Source organism: Eulemur rufifrons, chromosome 5, assembly GCF_041146395.1.
Source record: "Eulemur rufifrons isolate Redbay chromosome 5, OSU_ERuf_1, whole genome shotgun sequence".
Classification (NCBI taxonomy): Eukaryota; Metazoa; Chordata; class Mammalia; order Primates; family Lemuridae; genus Eulemur; species Eulemur rufifrons.
The window spans coordinates 479126-498756 of NC_090987.1; the positions used below are offsets into that span (position 1 = coordinate 479126).

The 19631-nt window shown below is 49.9% G+C and overlaps 1 protein-coding gene across 1 annotated transcript; it reads right to left on the minus strand.

Annotated features, from left to right (window-relative positions):
• Positions 1–762: 762 nt before the first annotated feature.
• On the minus strand, positions 763–17889 carry SALL3 (spalt like transcription factor 3). The gene is made up of 3 exons (XM_069467861.1): positions 17808–17889; positions 2833–6257; positions 763–1194 (listed from the first exon to the last, which is right to left on the minus strand). The coding sequence occupies exons 1-3, from the start codon at positions 17887–17889 to the stop codon at positions 763–765; spliced, it is 3939 nt and encodes a 1312-aa protein (XP_069323962.1).
• Between the last annotated feature and the right edge of the window lie 1742 nt (positions 17890–19631).

Genomic DNA, 19631 nt, shown 5'->3' on the forward strand with positions numbered 1-19631 from the left:
GAAACAACTGTCCACATAGCAGCTACAAACATTTAAATTAAAAAAAAAAAAAAAAAAAAAAAAGAAAGGCTTGTTACTGACAGGTACTTGCACACAAAAAGCATGCTATCTTTCCCAATAGAACGTCACAATTTTGCCTGCATTGAAATAATCCACTTATTTATAGTAAAACAAATCTTGCTTTAAAAAAAAAATCACATAGCCAGATGTATTCTGCAGTACAAAAGCTTCATTTAAGGTTGGGGCTCTTATATTGTCTGTTACCCGCATAATCTTAACATTATAAATACTACAGACGAAGATACTGTCGGAATACACAGCATTGGGAGGACTAAACCACTTCTTTAGACGAAGAGTTCTAAAAACATAGTTCAAGTTTCTAACCAATTCAAACAAAACCATCACGAGTGTCACTGGGACGCGCGGGGCCTGCCTCTCTCCCTCGCAGAGATTACTGGGTTTTAGGAGGAACGAGCGGATGTGGTCTGAGTGCTTTCTGATCCCGACGCGGTTTTCCAGCACTTCTTTTTTTGACTGAAATTGATTTAAAAGGCTGCAGCGTTCCCAAGAGCAGTCACACTCACTTGAGGGAAGTGCCACGCAGCGCCTGTAAGATGACGTTTCAGCAGCCACACGGGGAAGCATTTTCTGTTACGGGTAAAATCTTAGTGAGAACCTGGCAAGAAGGGCCAGGGCCTGGCGCTCCAACTTCGGACCACGGACCCAGGACAGGACGGGTGGGGCGTGTCACGGTGCGTTCAGCTAGTTTATGCCGATCTCCTTGTTGTCCTCAATGAACCTCGTGAAGGGACGGCTGGCTGCCGTCTCTGAGCCGGCCTTGTCCAAGCCCACGAGGGGCGGGCTGCTGCCGGTGCGCGCTTTGTCCATGCCCCCGGCCACTGTGCCCAAGGGAGGCATGGCGCCCCCCCCCAGACTCACTGGGAGCTGGGGGACGCCTCCGTTCTGAATGACAGAGATCTCATTGTTCTTCATGGCAAGCCCGTTTGTGAGCGCTGCAGCGTACTGGTTCCAGAAGCTGGGGTCGACGTTCATGGCTCGAGCTGCCAGATCCTTCTGGAACATTTCCGAGAACTTCAGGGCGTCGCCCCCTAGCAGCGCCATGGGGTTTTCCACCGAGAGGCGGCGGCCACGCCGGGCAGGGGCGTTATTCCACATGTGCGTCCCCATGTGCACCTGCGTGAGACACGAGAGACAGCCCACAGGTAAGCAAGTCCACAAACGCGCGGCGGAGCTGTGCTGTCCACACCGTCTCACAAGCGCCACCCCGTCCCGAGCGCGTTTGAGGACAACAGAGCACGCTCGGGTGAGCTTTCCTGAGCGCCTTCTACTCACGTATAGAACATTTCATCTTACTAGATACAAAAAGCAAAACCAGCAAATGTCAGTTAATGTACATGCTCTTCCCATGGACACACGTTAGAATAACATTTTTCCTAAGGTGTAAAAGCTATGAGGCCACCCAGAGAACATTCTAGAGCTCCAAGGGTCAAGGGTCTCGCCCCATTACCTCACCTGGGCCCTGGCTCTACTTTGTGCCCTCACCCCATAAATCTTCTAATACTGGAAGTCTTTGTGGCTCTCCTCCTGCTTTCTCTCAAATAAGAAAGAAACATTGATCTAAAGCATCCAGGGCCACCTGAGGCCAGCAGGCCCTCAGCGGCTCCCACTCCATCGACGCACACCCACGTGGAGGCACACGTATCCGTCTTTTCACGGAAGAGGCTGCAGAGGCCCACACACGCTGGCTTCGCAAACGTGCACTTTACACAGGACGGAAACAGCCCACTGAGCTGAGATCGTGCAAAAGCACAGGCCTGAAGACGTCACCCCGCCTGTCCTCACACCTTCCATCTCCCGAGCACACACGACGTTGCTGTGTCGCACACACAGACACCTGGCGTCCGCTCTTCCCTGCCCTAGCACTGGGAGCTTCTCACCACGCGCCCTTCCGTGGGCCCTCTCGGCAGCCTCACCGACAGGATAGAAGCCTCTAGAAGTCGCTGAGCATGCCTTAGCTTTGTATTATTTGTGTGATGTGTGAACATTAAAGGCCACGTTTATTTCATATCAGATTCAACAGAGCATTGGGCCCTGGGTCTGTCCACTAAGTTGCAAAGCGTGCGCCCTCCCCCAACCCTGAAACAGGCTGAAGCCATCAGACGCTCAGCTCCACCGGCCTCGGGAAGGGAGAAGCCCAGACTCGCTCCTCTCACAGCCGCCCAATGGGTGCTGCCCCGTAAGTGTGTGTGCACGCACACAGCAGACATATCACACACACCGCACGTGCATTTGAACACACCACATGTGCATCCGATACCCATGCTATATATGTGTGAATATCCTAAATACACAATGCTACACATGTACCATGTGCATACTCACACGCACACACATGACTGCCATACACATTGCACACATGCACACGCACTCATACACAGACATGACCCATACTGCACAGTATGCACACACATGCAAGCACATACATACATGACCCTACACTGTCATGTATTACATACATAAAACACATGCACATACTCACATATGCATACATACAAGGCTCCATACAGCACGCATTGCACACACATGGCCCCACACACCACACATTACACACATACACAAGCATACACTCACATGCATACATACATGATCCCCCACCATACAAACATGCATACACGCTCCCACGCAAGGCATCTCATCCCTCTGGCCAAGAGCAGGACCCTGCTGATACGTCTAAGGCAGGTGGCGGATGTGGCCATCCATGGGGGCAAGTTCCCTTGTGGCCCTGGGAGCCGTGGCCTGCCGAGTTCTTACCTTGAGGTTGCCCTTGGTGGTGAAGGCCCTGCCGCAGATGGTGCAGCCGAACGGCTTCTCCCCGGTGTGGGTTCGCTCGTGGATCTGTAGGGCGCTGGCCGAGGAGAAGGTCTTACCGCAGGACTGGCAGTTGTGCTGCTTGGGCGTCCGGCGCGGTGGGGGGGCCAGCATGGGCGCGAGGCCCGGGCTCATCACTGTCTGAGGCCCAGCAGGGACCTGGACTCCCGCCGGCAGAGGCGGGCCCTCACCCAGCGAGATGGCCTTGCTGTGGCCGTTCACTTCCGTTTTGATCATGGGCGCCGTGCTGGAGACCAGGCTAGGAGTGCTTTGGCTGGGACCTAGAGCAAAGTTGGGGTCAAACACCTGAGAAGGCAGCTCTTTCAATCTGTGCGTCAGTAAGTGCTGTTTTAAATTACCCATAGTGGAGCACCCGCGCCTGCAGACTGTGCAGACAAACGGCCGCTCCTTAGTATGGCTGCGGTAGTGGATTTCCAACGCGCTCTTGCAAGCAAAGGGCTTGCCACAGACACCACACACAGTGCTCCAACACTTACCCCGCTCTCTGCTCAGGAACAGCAGGCTGAAGGGGGCTTCCTCCTTGATGACTGGCCGGCAGAGAGGGCCAGCTGTCAGGTCCAGGGCGCCTCCATTTCCTGGGGCGGGGGGCGGGCTGTCTGGCCTTTCAGTCTTGAGCACGATCTCCTGTGGCTCCACCTGCGCGCCCAGGCCCGGCGACTTGGAGCGGAAGCTCTCGCCATTGCTGTTCGCAGGTGACAGCGCCTGCGAGGAGGAGGACTCGGACAGCGCCGGGCTGCCCGCGCTGCGGCTCTCCAGGTCACCCACGGCTGATGAGGAGTCGTTGCTCAGGTGGTCACTCTCCCCGGACCCATTTTCCACAGACTTCAAGCGGGTCAGCTGCTGGCAGTTCATGACAGAGTCGATCATCTTCATCTGATTCTCAAGGGCAGCAATGCTGGAGATGACCGAGGGTGGCGAGGGCGGGCAGGACCCTGTGAATGACAGCAGTGGTTTCGAGGGGTCACTAGTGGCGTCCTTCAGCTCCGCGTCCTCCTCCATGGAATTGTCGTCGATGTCATCGTCGTAGCTGCTCAGGGTCTCCGCGTTCTTCTCCTCGTAGCCGAGCTCCGAGTCCATGGCGTCCTGGAAGCCCTCGGGCAGGGGCGTGTTGGGGATCTGCCCGCCCGTGTGCATGCGGATGTGCTGCTGCAGCACCACGGCGTTCGTGAACTTCTTCTGGCAAATGGGGCAGGAGTGCTGCACCCTCAGGGGCGGCTTGGCGCGGTGCACGCCGAAGTGCGTCTTCAGGTTGCCCTTGGTGGTGAAGGCGCGGCCGCAGATCTTGCACTTGAAGGGCCGCTCCCCGGTGTGCGTCCGGTAGTGCATCTTCAGGGCGCTCTGGCAGCTCAGCACGCGGTGGCAGATGACACACTGGTTCGGATCCGTCATCTTCTTGTCGATGTTCTCCACCAGCTGCTGCAGCTTCGAGGTTTCTGAAGTTTGCATAGAGTCCAGCAGCCCACCGAAGGGAAACTGTGCCTTGAACGGGTCGGGGACTGCCGAGAGCCCGGGGCTTCCCAGGCCCGCGGACGCATCGCTGGCCGGGACGGCGCTGGCCGCAGACGTGGGCGCAGAGCAGGCCGGGCCTGCAGCCGGGGTGTCCCCGGCCCTCGCGTTCGTGCTGGGCAGGCCCAGCGGCTCGGACTTCGTCAGGGACACGCTGAGGAGCGGCTGCGGGGACTCAGCGGCCACCAGGATGCCAGACTCGGGGTTGTTAAGACCGGGGGACAGGGACGTGCACTCGCTGGAGGCGGGGGAGGGCCTCTGCGGGGAGCGGCTGGCAGGGGTGACGCTGGGGGAGTCGGCGTAGCCGTGGGTGCCGGGGACGGTGGGAGGCAGCTGCAGCCCCACCGACGTGGGCACCGTGGGCAGCACGGGCTTGCTGTCCAGCCAGGTGGTCACGGGCTTCTCCGGGGGCAGCGACATGCCGTAGGGGATGCCCGAGCAGGTGGGCACGTTGTCGAGGTACTCCGGAACGGGGTAGGGGTTCATCTGGATGTGGGGGTACTTCTCCTTGTGCCTCTGGAAGTGCACCTTCAAGTTGCCTTTGGTCGAGAAGCGGTTCCCGCAGATGTTGCACTTGAAGGGCCGCTCGCCCGTGTGCGAGCGCAGGTGGATCTGCAGCGCGCTGTCGCTGCCGAAGACCTTGGCGCAGAACCTGCACTTGTGCTTGAAGAAGGGGTCCTCGGCGCTGGCCTTGGGCTCGAACACCGACACGTTGGGGGGCTTGCCCTTGCGGTGCTTCATGAGGGCCGACAAGGGGTCCAGGGCGTTGGCCGTGGCCGCGATGCTGACCAGCGGGTTGGGGAAGATGACGCTGCTCGAGGAGGTGTGAGGTAGAAGCGGGCTCGGCAGGCTGGGGCCGGGCAGGCTGGGGGCCGAGCCCGGCGTTGGTGCGGGGCCCAGGGCGGGGGGCGTGGCGGCGTTTGGGGGCTGCGGGGCGCCCGGGGCGGGGCCTGGGGTGGCGCTGGGGGCTGCGGGCTCAGAGGGCGCTGCCGGGCCGCCGGGGGTACTGGAGCCAGATGCGGGCCGCGACACGGGCTGCGGGCCCTCGAAGGCAGCAGGGGCGGCGGGGCCGGGGGCGGCGGCTGAGAGTTGCAGGGCGGGGGGCGCTGTCAGCCCAGGCAGCTGGCTGGGGGTGGGCGCCGGCGCGCTTGGGGCAGCCGCTGGGCTGAGCGAGGGCCGCAAGGGCTGGCGGTGCATCAGGGCCACCTGGCTCCGAATCTGCTCGATGAGCTGCAGCTGGTGGATCTGCTGCTGCTGCAGGGCCAGGAGCTGCTCCAGGATCATGGGCACTGCCGCCGCCGCCACCCCGGCGCCTGCGCCCGCGCCGCCCGCCGCCCGCGCGCCCTGGGAGAACTGCGCCACCGCCACCTTGGTGCTGAGCAGCGTCTCCAGCGTCACGTTGGTGCTCGGCATGCTGTAGGCGGGCGCGGGCGCGGGAGCGGGAGCAGGCCGGGCCACGCTGGGGGCGCTGGGGCCCGCCAAGCCCTGCTCCGCTGGGGGTTCCACGTCCATGGGCTCGGCCTCCTGGGCCTCCCGGGCCTCCCTGCCTGCCGCGCGCGCCTCGGCCTCCGCACCCTCCGCCTCCTCGGCGGCCTCACTCTCCGTGTGCTCGCTGGGGGAGCTGGCGGGAGAAGGTTCCGGAAAGTCCTCGGAGGGCGGCGCGGGCTCATCCTCGTGCACGATCAGCACTGGCGGGTTCTTGGTGCAGTTCTTCTTGTGCTGCAGGAAGTCGGCCCACTTGAAGAACTCGGCACAGCACTGCTCGCAGACACTGGTCTCCTCGCCCGCGCTGCGGCTCTCGGGCCCGCTGTCCGCCTCCTCCGCGCCGTCCCCCGGGGCGCCTGCAAAACGAGAGAGCGTCAGTGGGGCGCGCGGCCCACCCTCCGCCTCGAAATTTTGCACATGGTAAAATCAATATTTTTTATTCTGTACAAATTACCCCACTTCAACATTTCTGACGTCCCAGCGTGTGTATTCTATGACTCTTTCTAGCTAGCTAATCATTTTCTTAGCACAATCCATCAAATTATGAGGCTCTATCAATTGTGGATACTGCTGCTTAATGAAATTCCATAGAAGCCATCGATTTCCGATACCGTCATACGGTCCGCAGCTGCCCTGTCTGCCTGCACAAAGCCGCCTTCGACGGGCTCATTACGGCTCCCTCTACTATCGGGCTTCCTATTTCCAGCAAAATTAGAGATGCCTTTGCCAGTCCGCTTAGCATCGCTCAACGAACCGTCACCCCTCGGACCCGCAGCTGCACTGCGCAGCGCGGGTGTCACAGACGGAATGTCCTGTAGGACCTTCCCAACCCATGGGCATTGTTTCCTGTAGGAAATTTCAGCTAAATACTTTCATTTGTAAACGTAACAAAGAAAGTATAAGCACTTTTTGCATCTGCTCAGAAAAACAATGCCCACACCCCCACTAAGAGTTGGAGCAGATCAGTCCCGTATCTTTCTGTGCCTTTCCCGTACAAACCTGCGGTCCGTCTCTAGGTTTTGGAATTTGCCAAATTAATATCAATATAACCTAGGCCTAAAATTAATCACGTTTAATACAATTAATTGGCTCTGTCAGATGCAATATTTCTTGGCAAAATGAACTAAAATTACATGTTATTGTTATTAGCCAATAGAGTTCAGTGGTTTGCTAACAAACTAGAAATTATATATTTAAAGTTCATTTATGTTGACATGTTTAACATGAGAATGTTGTAGTCAGACACACTTTTTGTACCTATTTTCATCCATTCTCATAGAAAGACTTAGCAAATTATATGCTTGTGCCATAGTGGAAAACCCTCTAATTGGTTACACATGTTTAATTACTGTTGTAGGCAGCCACTTCCTCTGTCTCCCCTTACCCTCTTGTGCCGAATAACAACCATGTTTAATGAACGACTCTAATTCACACCTGATCAAACAAATAGCTATACAGGAGTGAGAAATCAACATACGATAGCATTTCTACCTCCGAGTTTTTGGGTAGTTGGGGTGAAAAGTAATTCCTGGTAATTACTCAGGCTCTATGTGCTAGCCGGGATACTACTGACTGCTTTTTGTCAATTTATGGATGGAGTGACAGCCACAACTCAGTTTGCACAGAGAGGAATGACAGCTGCAAGTCAGCTTTGTTAAATGTGCATAGTTGAGCGTGAGAACAAAACATCTTCAAGTCTGTCCCCAAAATCATTTACTGTTATAACATCAAATGTATTTGCTAAAATGTCTCCAAATTTTTTCTTTTACAGTTTTGGAAAAAGAATAATTCAGCACTGAGTTCAACAGAGAAATCTAATTTAAAAAAAATGTCCTGTAAAAACACATAGTTCCTCCATTGGAAAAGGAAAATATTTTTTGAGGCCAGTCTGTGACTCTCCATGAGGCCATTATATCCAGGTAATTTATACATGCCTTTAAAAAATTATTAGCAGCATTCAATTAGCATTTTCTTAACTGGCTAAGCCATTTGAAAGGGAAAAGAAGTTGGAGCCTGCAGCCCATAAAGCCTGCTAGACTTTCAAACTAAATTCGGTGCTGAAGATCAGACTACAGCGGGAGCCTCATTACTGTACCAAGGAAGGAATGCAATAGGCATCTGTAAGGAGGGTGACTATGGCTGGAAGCAAAGACACAGCTGATTTATACTGCAGATAGGCACATTAGCAAAATAAATACTCAGAGTGTTCAACTTTGCCCAATGTATGCAAAATCTAATTTTAAACCTGCTAAGGTTATGAAATAAGGCAAAAACAAACAAAAACAACAGCCTAAAATCTTCAGGTAAATAATTTCTTTATGATTGATAAGAAATAAGGACTGTCTCAAATTCTAGTCATGTATTCTAGAAATTATTACAAAAATGCCAAGAATTTTTACCTTTCAATTTCTTTTTAAGAGTGGGATGGTATGCAGACCTACATATTAAAAAAAACTAAATGGCCATTAAAAAAAAGTTCATCTGCCCTGAGCAATCAAACATACATATAAAAAATTATTGTAACTGAACAAGGAAGAGAATATTTTAAAAAGTTGTTTTCCAATATTTTGAAGCCATGAATAAAAAGTATTATGGAAAATCCCAAGAATTAAATATTGCTAATTCCTTGAAATATTTTCTACATTTAACGCCTTGGAGGAGATAAAATGTATAGCTTATATGGTACATAAAAACTTCCACACAGTATATAAATTTAAAATTTTATAGAGTATATATCTTATTAAAAGAATACTTTTTCTTTATGACTATGTATCAGGGACAGTTCACTGAAAGCATGCTTTAAAATTAGGTTGATTTCTGGATCATTTAAAGGGAGTTCAGCATTGAAAGAATTAACATAACTATAAATAAATTATACTTTTAGAAATGAACATTTCCTAGATTTTCTTTGTAACAAACTATAGCACGTGACACAGAGAAATACCACTGTTGCTTTTCACAAAGATCTTGTGCTTTTTTCAAAGGTCTTAACTAAAACAAATTTCTGTTTACCTTAATGATTTGCATTTTTACATTCCCATTAGTTTCTTATGTGTTAAGTATTTTTAGAGTTCACTTCCAAATTCAAGGATGTTGGGACGTGTTCCCATAGGTAATTTCATTTTTTCTCATTGGTAGGTTTGCTAAATTACGAGTTTTTATCAATTGTAGAAAATGGGCATAGAATATTTTGGCACTTTCTATCAAATAATAAAAATCATTTTGTTTAAAGCAATTATACATGGTAATTACCTCAATAAAATGCAGATATTCTTGTCAAGGTAAAATAATCTTCTACTTATATTCATTAAAAGTTGAAGAAGGAAATTGTGTAAAAAAAAAAAAAAAGGCATTCTGACTATTTGGACCTGTTAACAGTTTATTTTGTTAATGAACCCAAGGAAAGAGACAATTGTTGGATTTTATAAGCAAAGCTCCATTATAAATTTGACTTTTGACTAAAAGATACCTTAAAAACTACAATTAGTGAAAGAAAAAATTCTTTTCATACAATGTAGATTTATTTTGGGCAAATAAATTAGAACTGCCATGTATAATTTCTATTAGCATTTGCATAAAATACCAATAGCGTGTTCACTTCCACTGTTATTCTCACGTGCTCAAGCTATGACTGTTTCACTATCAAAATGTGATTGTGATTATCGCTCCATAAAAGTTATAGATAAGGACAAATTTCATAAAACAGTCTTGAACAAAAGGAATAAAGGGGAAAAAACTCTCATACGTCACATACGAAATTGAAATTTTGTCTGCATACTTTAAGAATGTTATTAAACAACAATAATAAGCACTTCAACTGAACTGATTTGTAGGAAATAAAGTGAGCATATTTTACTAAGGATAGAAATCTTTAGAAGTAGCAAGACACTTCACTGACACGCAGACTCAAAGTGTTGACTTCTGATGCCTCTGAACAGAGGGAAAGAATTAAAATAAGTTATTATAACCTGCTTCCATGGCTCTTCTCATGATGATGATCAAATGCATATTACAGTGTGTGTGTGCTAATACAGCCCTTTTTACTTACTTTTAAATGCTTTCTGTAACAAGAAAACCCATATGGGAAAAATCTGAATGCAGTTCCCAATTTCATCATATAATTTCTAACGCACTTTATCCTGCCATTGTTTAAAGCCAGTATTATGTCAGATTCAAATGTATTTAACCATCTTTTAATTAAACTTACATTTTTAACTGGCCTTTATGCTTCAAAAATAGAAGTTATTACATCCATTAGTTAATATGGCCAAAGTAATTTATTTTTTGCACACTGTTCAACAACTAAGAGATTTGAAACTGTAAATAGGCAAGGGATTAAACTGTAATTAGGCAGGAATTTTGTAGTACATAAGGATTATATTAGAACAAGTTAAGAAAAATGCCAACCAATTCAGCAAGTGATATAGCTGAGCCAACACTCCTCCCGTGTTGGTTAACAGGAATATCTGGGCACGACTAGCTCGAGAGGGTCCCACACACATGTGCTGCTCTGGTTTCATGTGAATGTGAAGAAGGTACCGGAAGCTGCTCTGAGTAACCCTCCTTTGCTGATGTCAATATCAACCCCTGTTGCCACGGTTACCTGCACCATTGACACTAAAAATTATAGTTATTTCAGTATAGTTTACAGCTATCCCAATATTTGCTATTTATACTTAAGATTTTCAGGGTTTCTATCTCTATCACCGTGCACACATTCTTGAGCAAGTTTTCTATGTTTCTCAGTTGTACTGAAGAGGGGGGCAAAGGTCCCACCAGCCATTTGGAGGAAATAGCTAACAAAAGGGCAGCTTCAAAGATGGTAGTTTTTTAAATACATGCATTTTTTTCCTGCTCACTAATATACACCTAACACCTACCAAAAGCATTCCTATTCTTAGGATTGACTCTCTCAGGGTGAAAGGAGCCTCTCAAACTGTTCCACTGTTCTCTCAACTTGAATTCCTGGCCTGTGACTCAATATATAGCTATTATGTTTTCACTGTCTTCTAAAAATGATATATCAGAAGATAGGCAGAATTTTTAGCCCTGATGACGTTTCTAAAGCCACAAGTGAAAAACATCATGGTGATATAGATATATATATATATATATATATATAAGAACACTTGAGACATAATGTTTCTTTAAAAATTCTAAACTACAATTCTTAGCAAGGTTTTTTAATTTTCTCTTTTCAAGGAGTACAGTGGCTTGTAAATAAGCTAACCACTTACAAAGTAGTAGGTAAAATAGATATTTTATAATTTTATCCATCTCAAAAGCTCACCTTTATTCTGCTACACTTTTGCAACACATTTTAATTAATTACAATTAAAAGGAGAAGCAAAACTTGCTTAGCACAGGAAAAGGGATGTTAACTTCTCCACTTTAATTAGTAACTTTAAAATGCCACGTGGATCTTCAGGAAAGGCAAACGTACTTTCTCTATGCTTTTCTGTCTCTTAAAAATCTAGAGAGCATTTTTCAAGTTTTCCTAAATTGTTAGGAGACACTTATTTTCTTGCAAATTAATTCTTTTTAACTCCTTATGATAGCTTTGAATCCCATAAAGAAAGATGAATTATCACATACTGAGCCCAAGCTGTGAAACAGGAGGAGACAAATAGAGACCCCTACTGTGTCTAACAATGTAGAAGAAATTCCAGACGCAATAGAAAAATTTTCTGTCCTTTTCCTTAGACCTCGAACTTGTGTGCATGGCGCTGAACGGTGGAGGGCACTCTTGCTATGCGCAACACCGGCTCTGACCCGCACACTCCTGAGTGCCTACTCAGAGGCCCGCATCTCAAATTTGTTAAGTCACGACCACCTGTGGCACAGTCGCCGACTGTCTTCTGTTTAAAACATTTGCAGCTTCTAACCTGTGCGGTGAAGCACCAGGGAGGAAGACACTGTTTCCTCTATGGGCGTGTGCAGATGGGAGCAGGACAACACTCACATTTGCTTTAACTGTCTGCACCCAGCACCAAATAAGATGTTTGTTACACTTCAGGGTTGCACAGTAGTCCTTTCACGGAGACGCTGTGCTGCAACACGCTTGTGGATACACACACATCACCATCTATGCCTAGTGAAAACTGCACAAACCTGAATATGTCAGCTGATGCAAACAATTTCAACCAAAATCTCCTGAGAGGGTGACAGCGAGGTTTTGCCACGTTACTTCTGGGGAAGATGTGGATGTTTTAAATTCAGAGGATGTGGTCTCACAGATTGGACGTATGAAATTAAATTTGATATTTCATGACATGCTGACTTGAAAGTGCCTCTGCAACTATCCGAACACTGCCACTGCTCAAGTCCACTGTGCATAGGAATAAACAAATAAGCAAAACAACTTAGATGTGTAAATGGCTATGTCTAAATAGCCCTAGAGGGCAGGAGCCATCCTGTGTCCAGGAACAAGGCTAGGATCAACTGTAACACTAGACTGCTCGTACTGGGGGCCAGGTGATTACATCATTTCCATTATTTGTCATCATGTCATGACACTGTTTCATTCCTATGGGTAAAGTTTGCACATATGCAAAAAATCATCCTGGAAAAGCCACTGCCGGGGTCATTGAAGCCAGTGACTCTGCATGTATACAAATCATACAATAGAATTATCACACAGTGCAGTGAAGGTCACTCTCGAAAAGAGGGCCCGCATGCCAACGAATTAAGACAAAGTGCCGCGGCACCTGCAGGGTTAATTAAACAGTTCAAGATGCAATAGCTACACAAAAGAAAGCCGTTTTCTCTTCTTTAAGAACTATAAACACTTGTGCTGAACTAGATGGGCGTTTGATAAGCTGCGCGCACAGAGCAAGCTCGTGGGATCTCTAGTTAACACTCAGATTCAGTATTAACACTTAACAGAACAGTGGTGAGCCCTGTTGCCAAGGTCAACAGCACAGATGCACTAATTGTATTATGAGCTTGACATCTAGTGGCCACCCCTGGCAGGGCAGAGCAGGCAAAGGTTAAATCAGCAAGGCTTGTCAAGGCTCTTCTAACTACCCACCTTCAGGGAGAGTCGGGAAGCTGGCCAGCCCTCTGCAGCCCCACCTTTGCACAGACATCAGACAAAAAGGCTCTCTACCCGAGCCGGCCGCTAATGCTCTCAGAGAATGCAGAGGGGTAGGGATTTTAGATGGTAGGCATAACTAATCTGAAGGTGATTGAAAAAGACAGGCCCACAGAAGAAAATATTTAGACACCACACTGGCATCGTCAGACCCCTTTGGTGGACACTGTCTCAGTCTCGAGAACTCTTTCCTTTAATTAAGAAACAAATCAATCCTAATCTCTTAGTCTCATAAACAGAGACTATTCCATTATCTTATTACAATTAATATTTTACACTTTCTATCATATGACTTGCCTTGTTTGCATGGAAATCACATAGTTAACTGCATTTTAAATCATAATTGTGTTGAAATTACAAGAAAAATCTAAGGTAGAATAAAAAAATAAAAATGTACTTAAAGTAAAACACTCAATTTTTACATAGATTTAAGTTGATTTTATACGAAACGTGTATCGACTTAACATATGCTATAATTACAACCCTGTTCCACGAGTAGCAGAATTAGCTCACATCTTCATGAGACTGTCTAAGACATGTGGGTCTTATTCTGGCAACTATTCAAGAAATCATGTAGGAAAATAAAATCCAATAAAAACAATAAAAAGAAACCCTTCCTGTTGTATTATTCAAAAATTATGCTTCTCGAAACTATTTTGCAGCATTAAAAGATGGTGCATAACCTCATTAGCAGTTAAAAAGATTTTTATTTTACTTAAATAAAAGCCTGTGCCAATAACTTACATTTAAGAATGCTAAATTCCAACTAATGGTCAGTACACAGAATAGAAACCTTTTTTATATCTTTGCCGAATTTTCCTAAAAGAAAATGTTCTTAGGGCTACCTGGAGAGGAATAGTAAAGCTTCTTAGAGATTGTAGTTGAAAATGAAATCTGACCCACTTTTTCCATCATCTTGTATACAAAAAATAATCAGCTTGCTAAGTAATTCCTGCTGTTACTCCATACCTTTTTCTTTTTCTGGCTCTGAACAGATCTAAAAATATTGGATTGTGCATATGCCATGGAAGTTTAAAATTTATCGTACATACAAATTCCCTAACTCTCTTACATAATCAGCTCTCTGAGGGTGGGAATTAATTGGCATGTTTTTTTGTTCATCACTGAAATGAGCATTTTTAAATAGGTTAAATTTTTAAATGTTATTTTTAAAAGAAATGTTTGCAAATTCTTCTCCTTTCCCCCCCTTGGTTACTCACTTTTTACCTTTCACGTTTCAGAGAAAACAATCTGCCTGTGAATGTTAGCAAGTGGCTCCTGTATTGTTCCTTTTGGTATGCTGAATTGTAAATGTGTGCAGTGTGCTGGGAGAGCTGGCAAACCATGCAGATACAGATGAAAGGAAAAGACCCTTCCCCAGCACTGGTGGCCCTTCCTTCCCTTAATTTAAACACAGTCTGTGAATACCACTGGTAAATTCTTAAATCACATGCTCACCACATTTAAAAGGATTTTTAAGATAGCCGTATACTGTAGGTTGGCAGAAAATAAAAACACACTTTGAAGCAATTAGTGCTAACAAACAAAATACAGGATGGTAAATTGTTTCAAATTATAATATCCCTTTGTTCCTCCTTATATACATATTTTCTAAGGACAAAAAAACACATCTTTTTAAAATTATACTTTATGTGACAAAGAGTAGCAATATTAAATTTTTTTTAAAGTTCTTAGTAGGAGTATAACTGTCATTGGAAGTTTTAATTAATTTTTCTCAGAACAAAAATATTCAGCTTGCTCAAAGGATTTCATTCTTGTGTCATAAACTTAACTGAATCACAAGCTGCATCACACTTCTAAAATAGGAATGAAATGCTTTGCAAATAAGTAACTTTAAAAGACATTTCTATTAGAAACCTAAGTCTCAGTGATCCTTAAAATAAATTTTTACAAAAGGATAACTTAAAAACTTCACATAAATCATCCTTACTTTTTCTCGTTTTAGAAATGTCATCATATTTCATTCCTGCAGTGCTAAGGTTTGGATAGCACCGAAGCTATTTTTGTGTAGTTATCTTTTCATTGCTTGCCTAAAAGCCAAAGCCTGAAAAATGTCAGAATCCTTTTGTAAGAAATATAGGCTTTTTGTTGTGAATTAATATGACTGAATCTTTGCCTCTCTTAAACAATTTTGCATATAATATTTGCTCTGCATGACATTAGCAATTGCCTTCAATTTTACTGCATGTGAAGTAGATGGACCTATTGCTTTAATTAATATGTCACGCCCAAAGTAATACAAAGGAATTACTAAGTTCGTTTCTAAAACACTGTAAACCAACTTAGCTCACTTACAACTTCATGCATGGTCAGCTTATTTCCAATGCATTTAACAAAATTAAAATTTTAGGAGCTCTGATTCAGGTTGGATAATTTAGTTTCCACAACCATTTATCTTTAAAGAAACATTTTACTTATTTATCTTAGTAACAATGAGAACCACAGAATAATATACATATGAGCATTCCTTCACTTAACAGGGAACAGAGTATCTTTTATGCTCCATGAACAATCTGTTTCAGAATAATTAAATCAGAAAGAACTTTTAAAAGATAGTTTGCCTACACTATCCTTAAAACAAGCATGGAAACATTACTTGAGTGAGCCTCTGCCCCCAGATAGGCTATTTTTGGCCTGTTGCAAAATATGATCAGGAACTGTGGCAATATCTTGATTACAACTCTGAATGATTGTGAAAAACAGTCTTGGCAAAAACTTTCATTCTAGCATGGGCAAAAACCTGCATGTGCTGCATCTCTGAATAAATTTGAGTAACAACGAGGGGAATTCAAAACAGAACTTGTAAATAATTTACTCCATCTTAGGTTTTCAAATATAGGCTCTATATATCTCTCACCATGTTTACACTATTAAGTTCAGCATGCTCACATTTCTGAAGTGAAATTAAAAATGAATAGCAGTGCCTCAGCTTGTTAATTGTTAAATACAAGGGGTTTTACTCTATTAATTAAAATATGCTTTAAAAAAAGGAGACATTGCACATTTTGATAACGACCCTACAAAGCTGAGAAGTATTTACATTGTTGCATTTTGGGGCGGCTGTGAAAGCCGATTTTAAGCTATTCAGGAGCCACAATAATAAAGGTTTAACATTCCTCACTGGGATGCAATGTAGTTCTTTTGAAGGAAAGACTGTCTTTCTCATTCGGCAGAAATAAATCCATTCATTTGATCATGTAGTCATTGAGGGCGATACAAAACAAACCAAGTGTGAGAAATTCTATGTGATGAAGTAAACAAAACAAAAAAAAATCCATTTCCATGACAAAAAGATTCTTTGTCCTTAATCTACCCACCATATGCAAGCGTTTCTTTTTAGCATATCGCCGGTTCTAATCTTGGCTGACTTGGCTGCACAGATAAGGCTGCCTTACCTCCGCGGCAACAAAAAGACCCAAACGAGCTCCCCGATGTTATTTAATTCATTAATTCCCAGCCGCGCTGCCAGCGTTTTCTCGCGCTGCACTCCGGCACGGACGTACCTGCTTTGCCAAACTTTACAGCACTGTGTGAAAAACTCTTAAACTCCTTTTGCTTTTTGCAGACATTCTGATCTCAGAGTAAAAAGATTACTATCTGCCTCTAAACAACTTGTAAGACGTTAACCATAAAAGCTAGCCTGCCTCTTTTTTCAGGAACAAATAACGTTCCGCGCGAGCTCCACTGCAGGCTCGGTGGCCCGCACCCCGCCGTGCGCCCCCGGCCCTGGTCCTGGCGCCCTGGGGCCCCCGCCGGGCGCGCCGACCGCGGGCGCCAAGGGCCGAGGCTTCCACCAGAGGGGCGGACTCGGGGCGCCCCTACCCTCACGGTGCTAAAGCTCGGCCACAGGAAGTCCAAATCGTCGCCCGCCTCTAACTTTGGCGGCGCGGGCCGTTCGTTTTTGGATGTTTCCAGGAGAAAGTTCCTAGCAGCGAAATGACTGCAAAGGTGCCTCCAGCGCCCGATTTCGGTGTGTCCACGAGAACACGAAAAGGCCTAAGGAAAAACGCGAGCCCACTACACACATGCTGGGCCCCACTGCGTGCACAGACCGGTCCCCAGCGCCGCAGCTGTGCTCACCGCAGCCTAATTCCCAGGTCGGCCATTAAGGAAAGGCCAAAAGACGTTTACTTTCTATTCGCTTCGGAACGGGATCGTTGGATTTGCCGCCGCGCTGGGACATCGCGGGGCTTGCGGCCCGCGGGTCAACGGAGGCGGCCGGCTGGCGGCATGGGGGTGGGGGCACAGGTGGGGTCAGGGAGGCGGCGTGGGCCCCGGGGCCGGCTTCGAGCGCACTGCCTAGGGCGCCGGGACGCGCGGCTCCGAACAAAGCTGGCCGGGTGGCGGTCTCCCCGGCCTGCGTCCAGCGGTGGGTGAGCTCTGCACGCGATCCCCGCCGCTGCGCTCGCCCGGGGGTGGGCGAGGCCGGCCCCGGAGTCCAACTGCGGAGAACCGGGGGGCTGCTCGGAGGACCCCCTCCCGCCCCGGCCTCCGCGTGGGCTCCACGCCGTCCCCGGCATCCGCGCCTCCGCGCGCAACTCCCCAACTCCGAGGAGGAGAACCAAGTTTACTTCGCCCACAACTCTTTCCGCGGCCGCGCGCGCTCGGGGAGAGTACCCGGGTCCTCGAGGCCGGCCTGGCCCGGGGGCCGGGCACCGCGCGGACACTTGCTCGCGGGAACCAGGGAACTTTTTCTCACTCCGCGACGCGCGCAGCCGATCCCGCCGCCCGCGCTTCCCCAGCCCCAGTGCGCGCCCCGGATCCCCCGGCCCCCCGAGGTCCCGGACCTCACCGTGCTCGGGAGCCCCGTCCGGCGGCGGCAGCTCCTCGTCCGACTTGAGGTGCTGGGGCTTGGCCTGCTTGCGCCGAGACATGCTGCTAGCGGCGCTCGGGCCCCGCGCGGGGCAGCGGCATCAGCGGGGAGGCCGGCGGGGACGGCGCGGGGTGGGCGCGGGGAGGCCGGGCGGGCGCGGGGCGCGGGGCGCGGGGCGGCGGCGGCGGCGGCTGCGCGGGCCGCGCATGGGGCTGAGCAATTAGGCTGGTGAATAATGCATGGCCATTAGCCGAGGGCCGCGCCGATTGGCCGGCCTCCAGCGGACTCCGGCGGCCTATGCAAATGAGGCCGCGCTCGCAATTAGCGGCCGCGCGGGCGAGGAGGGGCCGCGGCGCCTGCGGGACCTCGGCGCGCGCTGCCCGGCGCCGCCTCACATCGCGGGCTCGGCCGCCCGCGCTCCGGCGCCGCGCTCCTTGGCCGCCCAGGTGCGGCTCCGGCGGGCCCGGGTGCGGCGCGGGCCGCGGCGGCCGCCCCGCCGCAAGGCGCAGGCAGCAAACTTTGGCGGCGTCCGCGCGGCGCCGTCTCCGCCGGCGCGCCGGGCTCGCCCCTTTATAGAGTGTCTGCGCCGCCGCCCGCGCCCCGCGCCGCGCCCCCCCGCCGCCGCCGGGCGGCCCCTCCCGGAGCGAGCGGCCGCGGGCAGGGCTCCGGCCCGGCGCCTTTGTCTCGCCCGGGCCGCTCGGGCGCCGCGCCTCTTGCGCTCCAGGCGCGCAGGGTCGGCCGGCCGCCTGGGCTCCTCGGCCCGGGTCGCGGCGCTGCTCGGCGCGCCGGCCCCGCTCGGGCTCAGGTGCTCCCTCTCTGCGGACCTTCTCTCCTGGCTCGTGGTCCCTCCGCGGCCTCCCCCGGCGGCCGGCCCGGCTCGGAGGCTCGCGGCCGGAGCGGAGCAGAGTGCGCACGCCGGGGTGGCAGGACTTCGGCAAGACCAACTTTCCGGTTCGCAAGCGGCGCGGGCCGCGCGGCTCCTCCCCTCCCCTCCCCTGCGTCCTCCTCCCCTCCGCTCCCCCTTCTCCCCGCCCCCCCACCCCGGGCCCCACAGACTCTGGAGCGCCCGCCCCGCCCGCCGCCGCCACCGGGGCTGCCTCGGTCCCCACGCCAGCCCGCCCGGCCTCTCCGACGCTGGCGGCTTCTTAAATGCAGGGAGGGGAGGGGACTGCCGGGCCCGGTGCCCCCCACCCCAGCTCCCCTTCTCAACGGGCACTGTGGCCCGGGCACCCGGGGCCTGGGAGCCTGCGGAGTGGGCAGCGAGCGCGATCGAAAGTTCCAACTCCACAAAAGTCCGGCGCGCGGCCCACCGTGTTCTCGGGATTTCGGGGGTGGCGTGGGGGGCCAGGTGAGGGGGTGCGCACGTCTGGCCCGGCCCCAGACCCTCGGGCAGCTGGCGCGGCGCGCTCCCCGCACACGCGCCCGCCCCCTCGCCCGCGGTCACACGCACGCGCCCTCGCACCCGCGCTCACACTAGGGCGGGCGCACTCCCACCCGCAGCCGTGCACACGCACGCGCCCTCGCCCGCGCGTGTCCTCCATCCCCGAACGGCCGCCAGGATGTGCCCCAAGCCCGGTTGCTGCCGCTCCCGCGCCAGTGCCCCTCGCCCCAGTATGTCTTTTTTCATTTCCTAAATTTCTTATTTTTGTCCTTGCAAATAGCCCTGGCTGGTATGGAGCTTCGGGGCAGATGGCCTCCCGGAGCCTCCCCGGTGTCATTCGTGGGCGGTGACCAGGGGGCCTCTGGCGCCCCGCGGGCCGCGAGCTCCCGGCGGGCTGGGGGGAGGGCTGCCTGGCCAGGGAA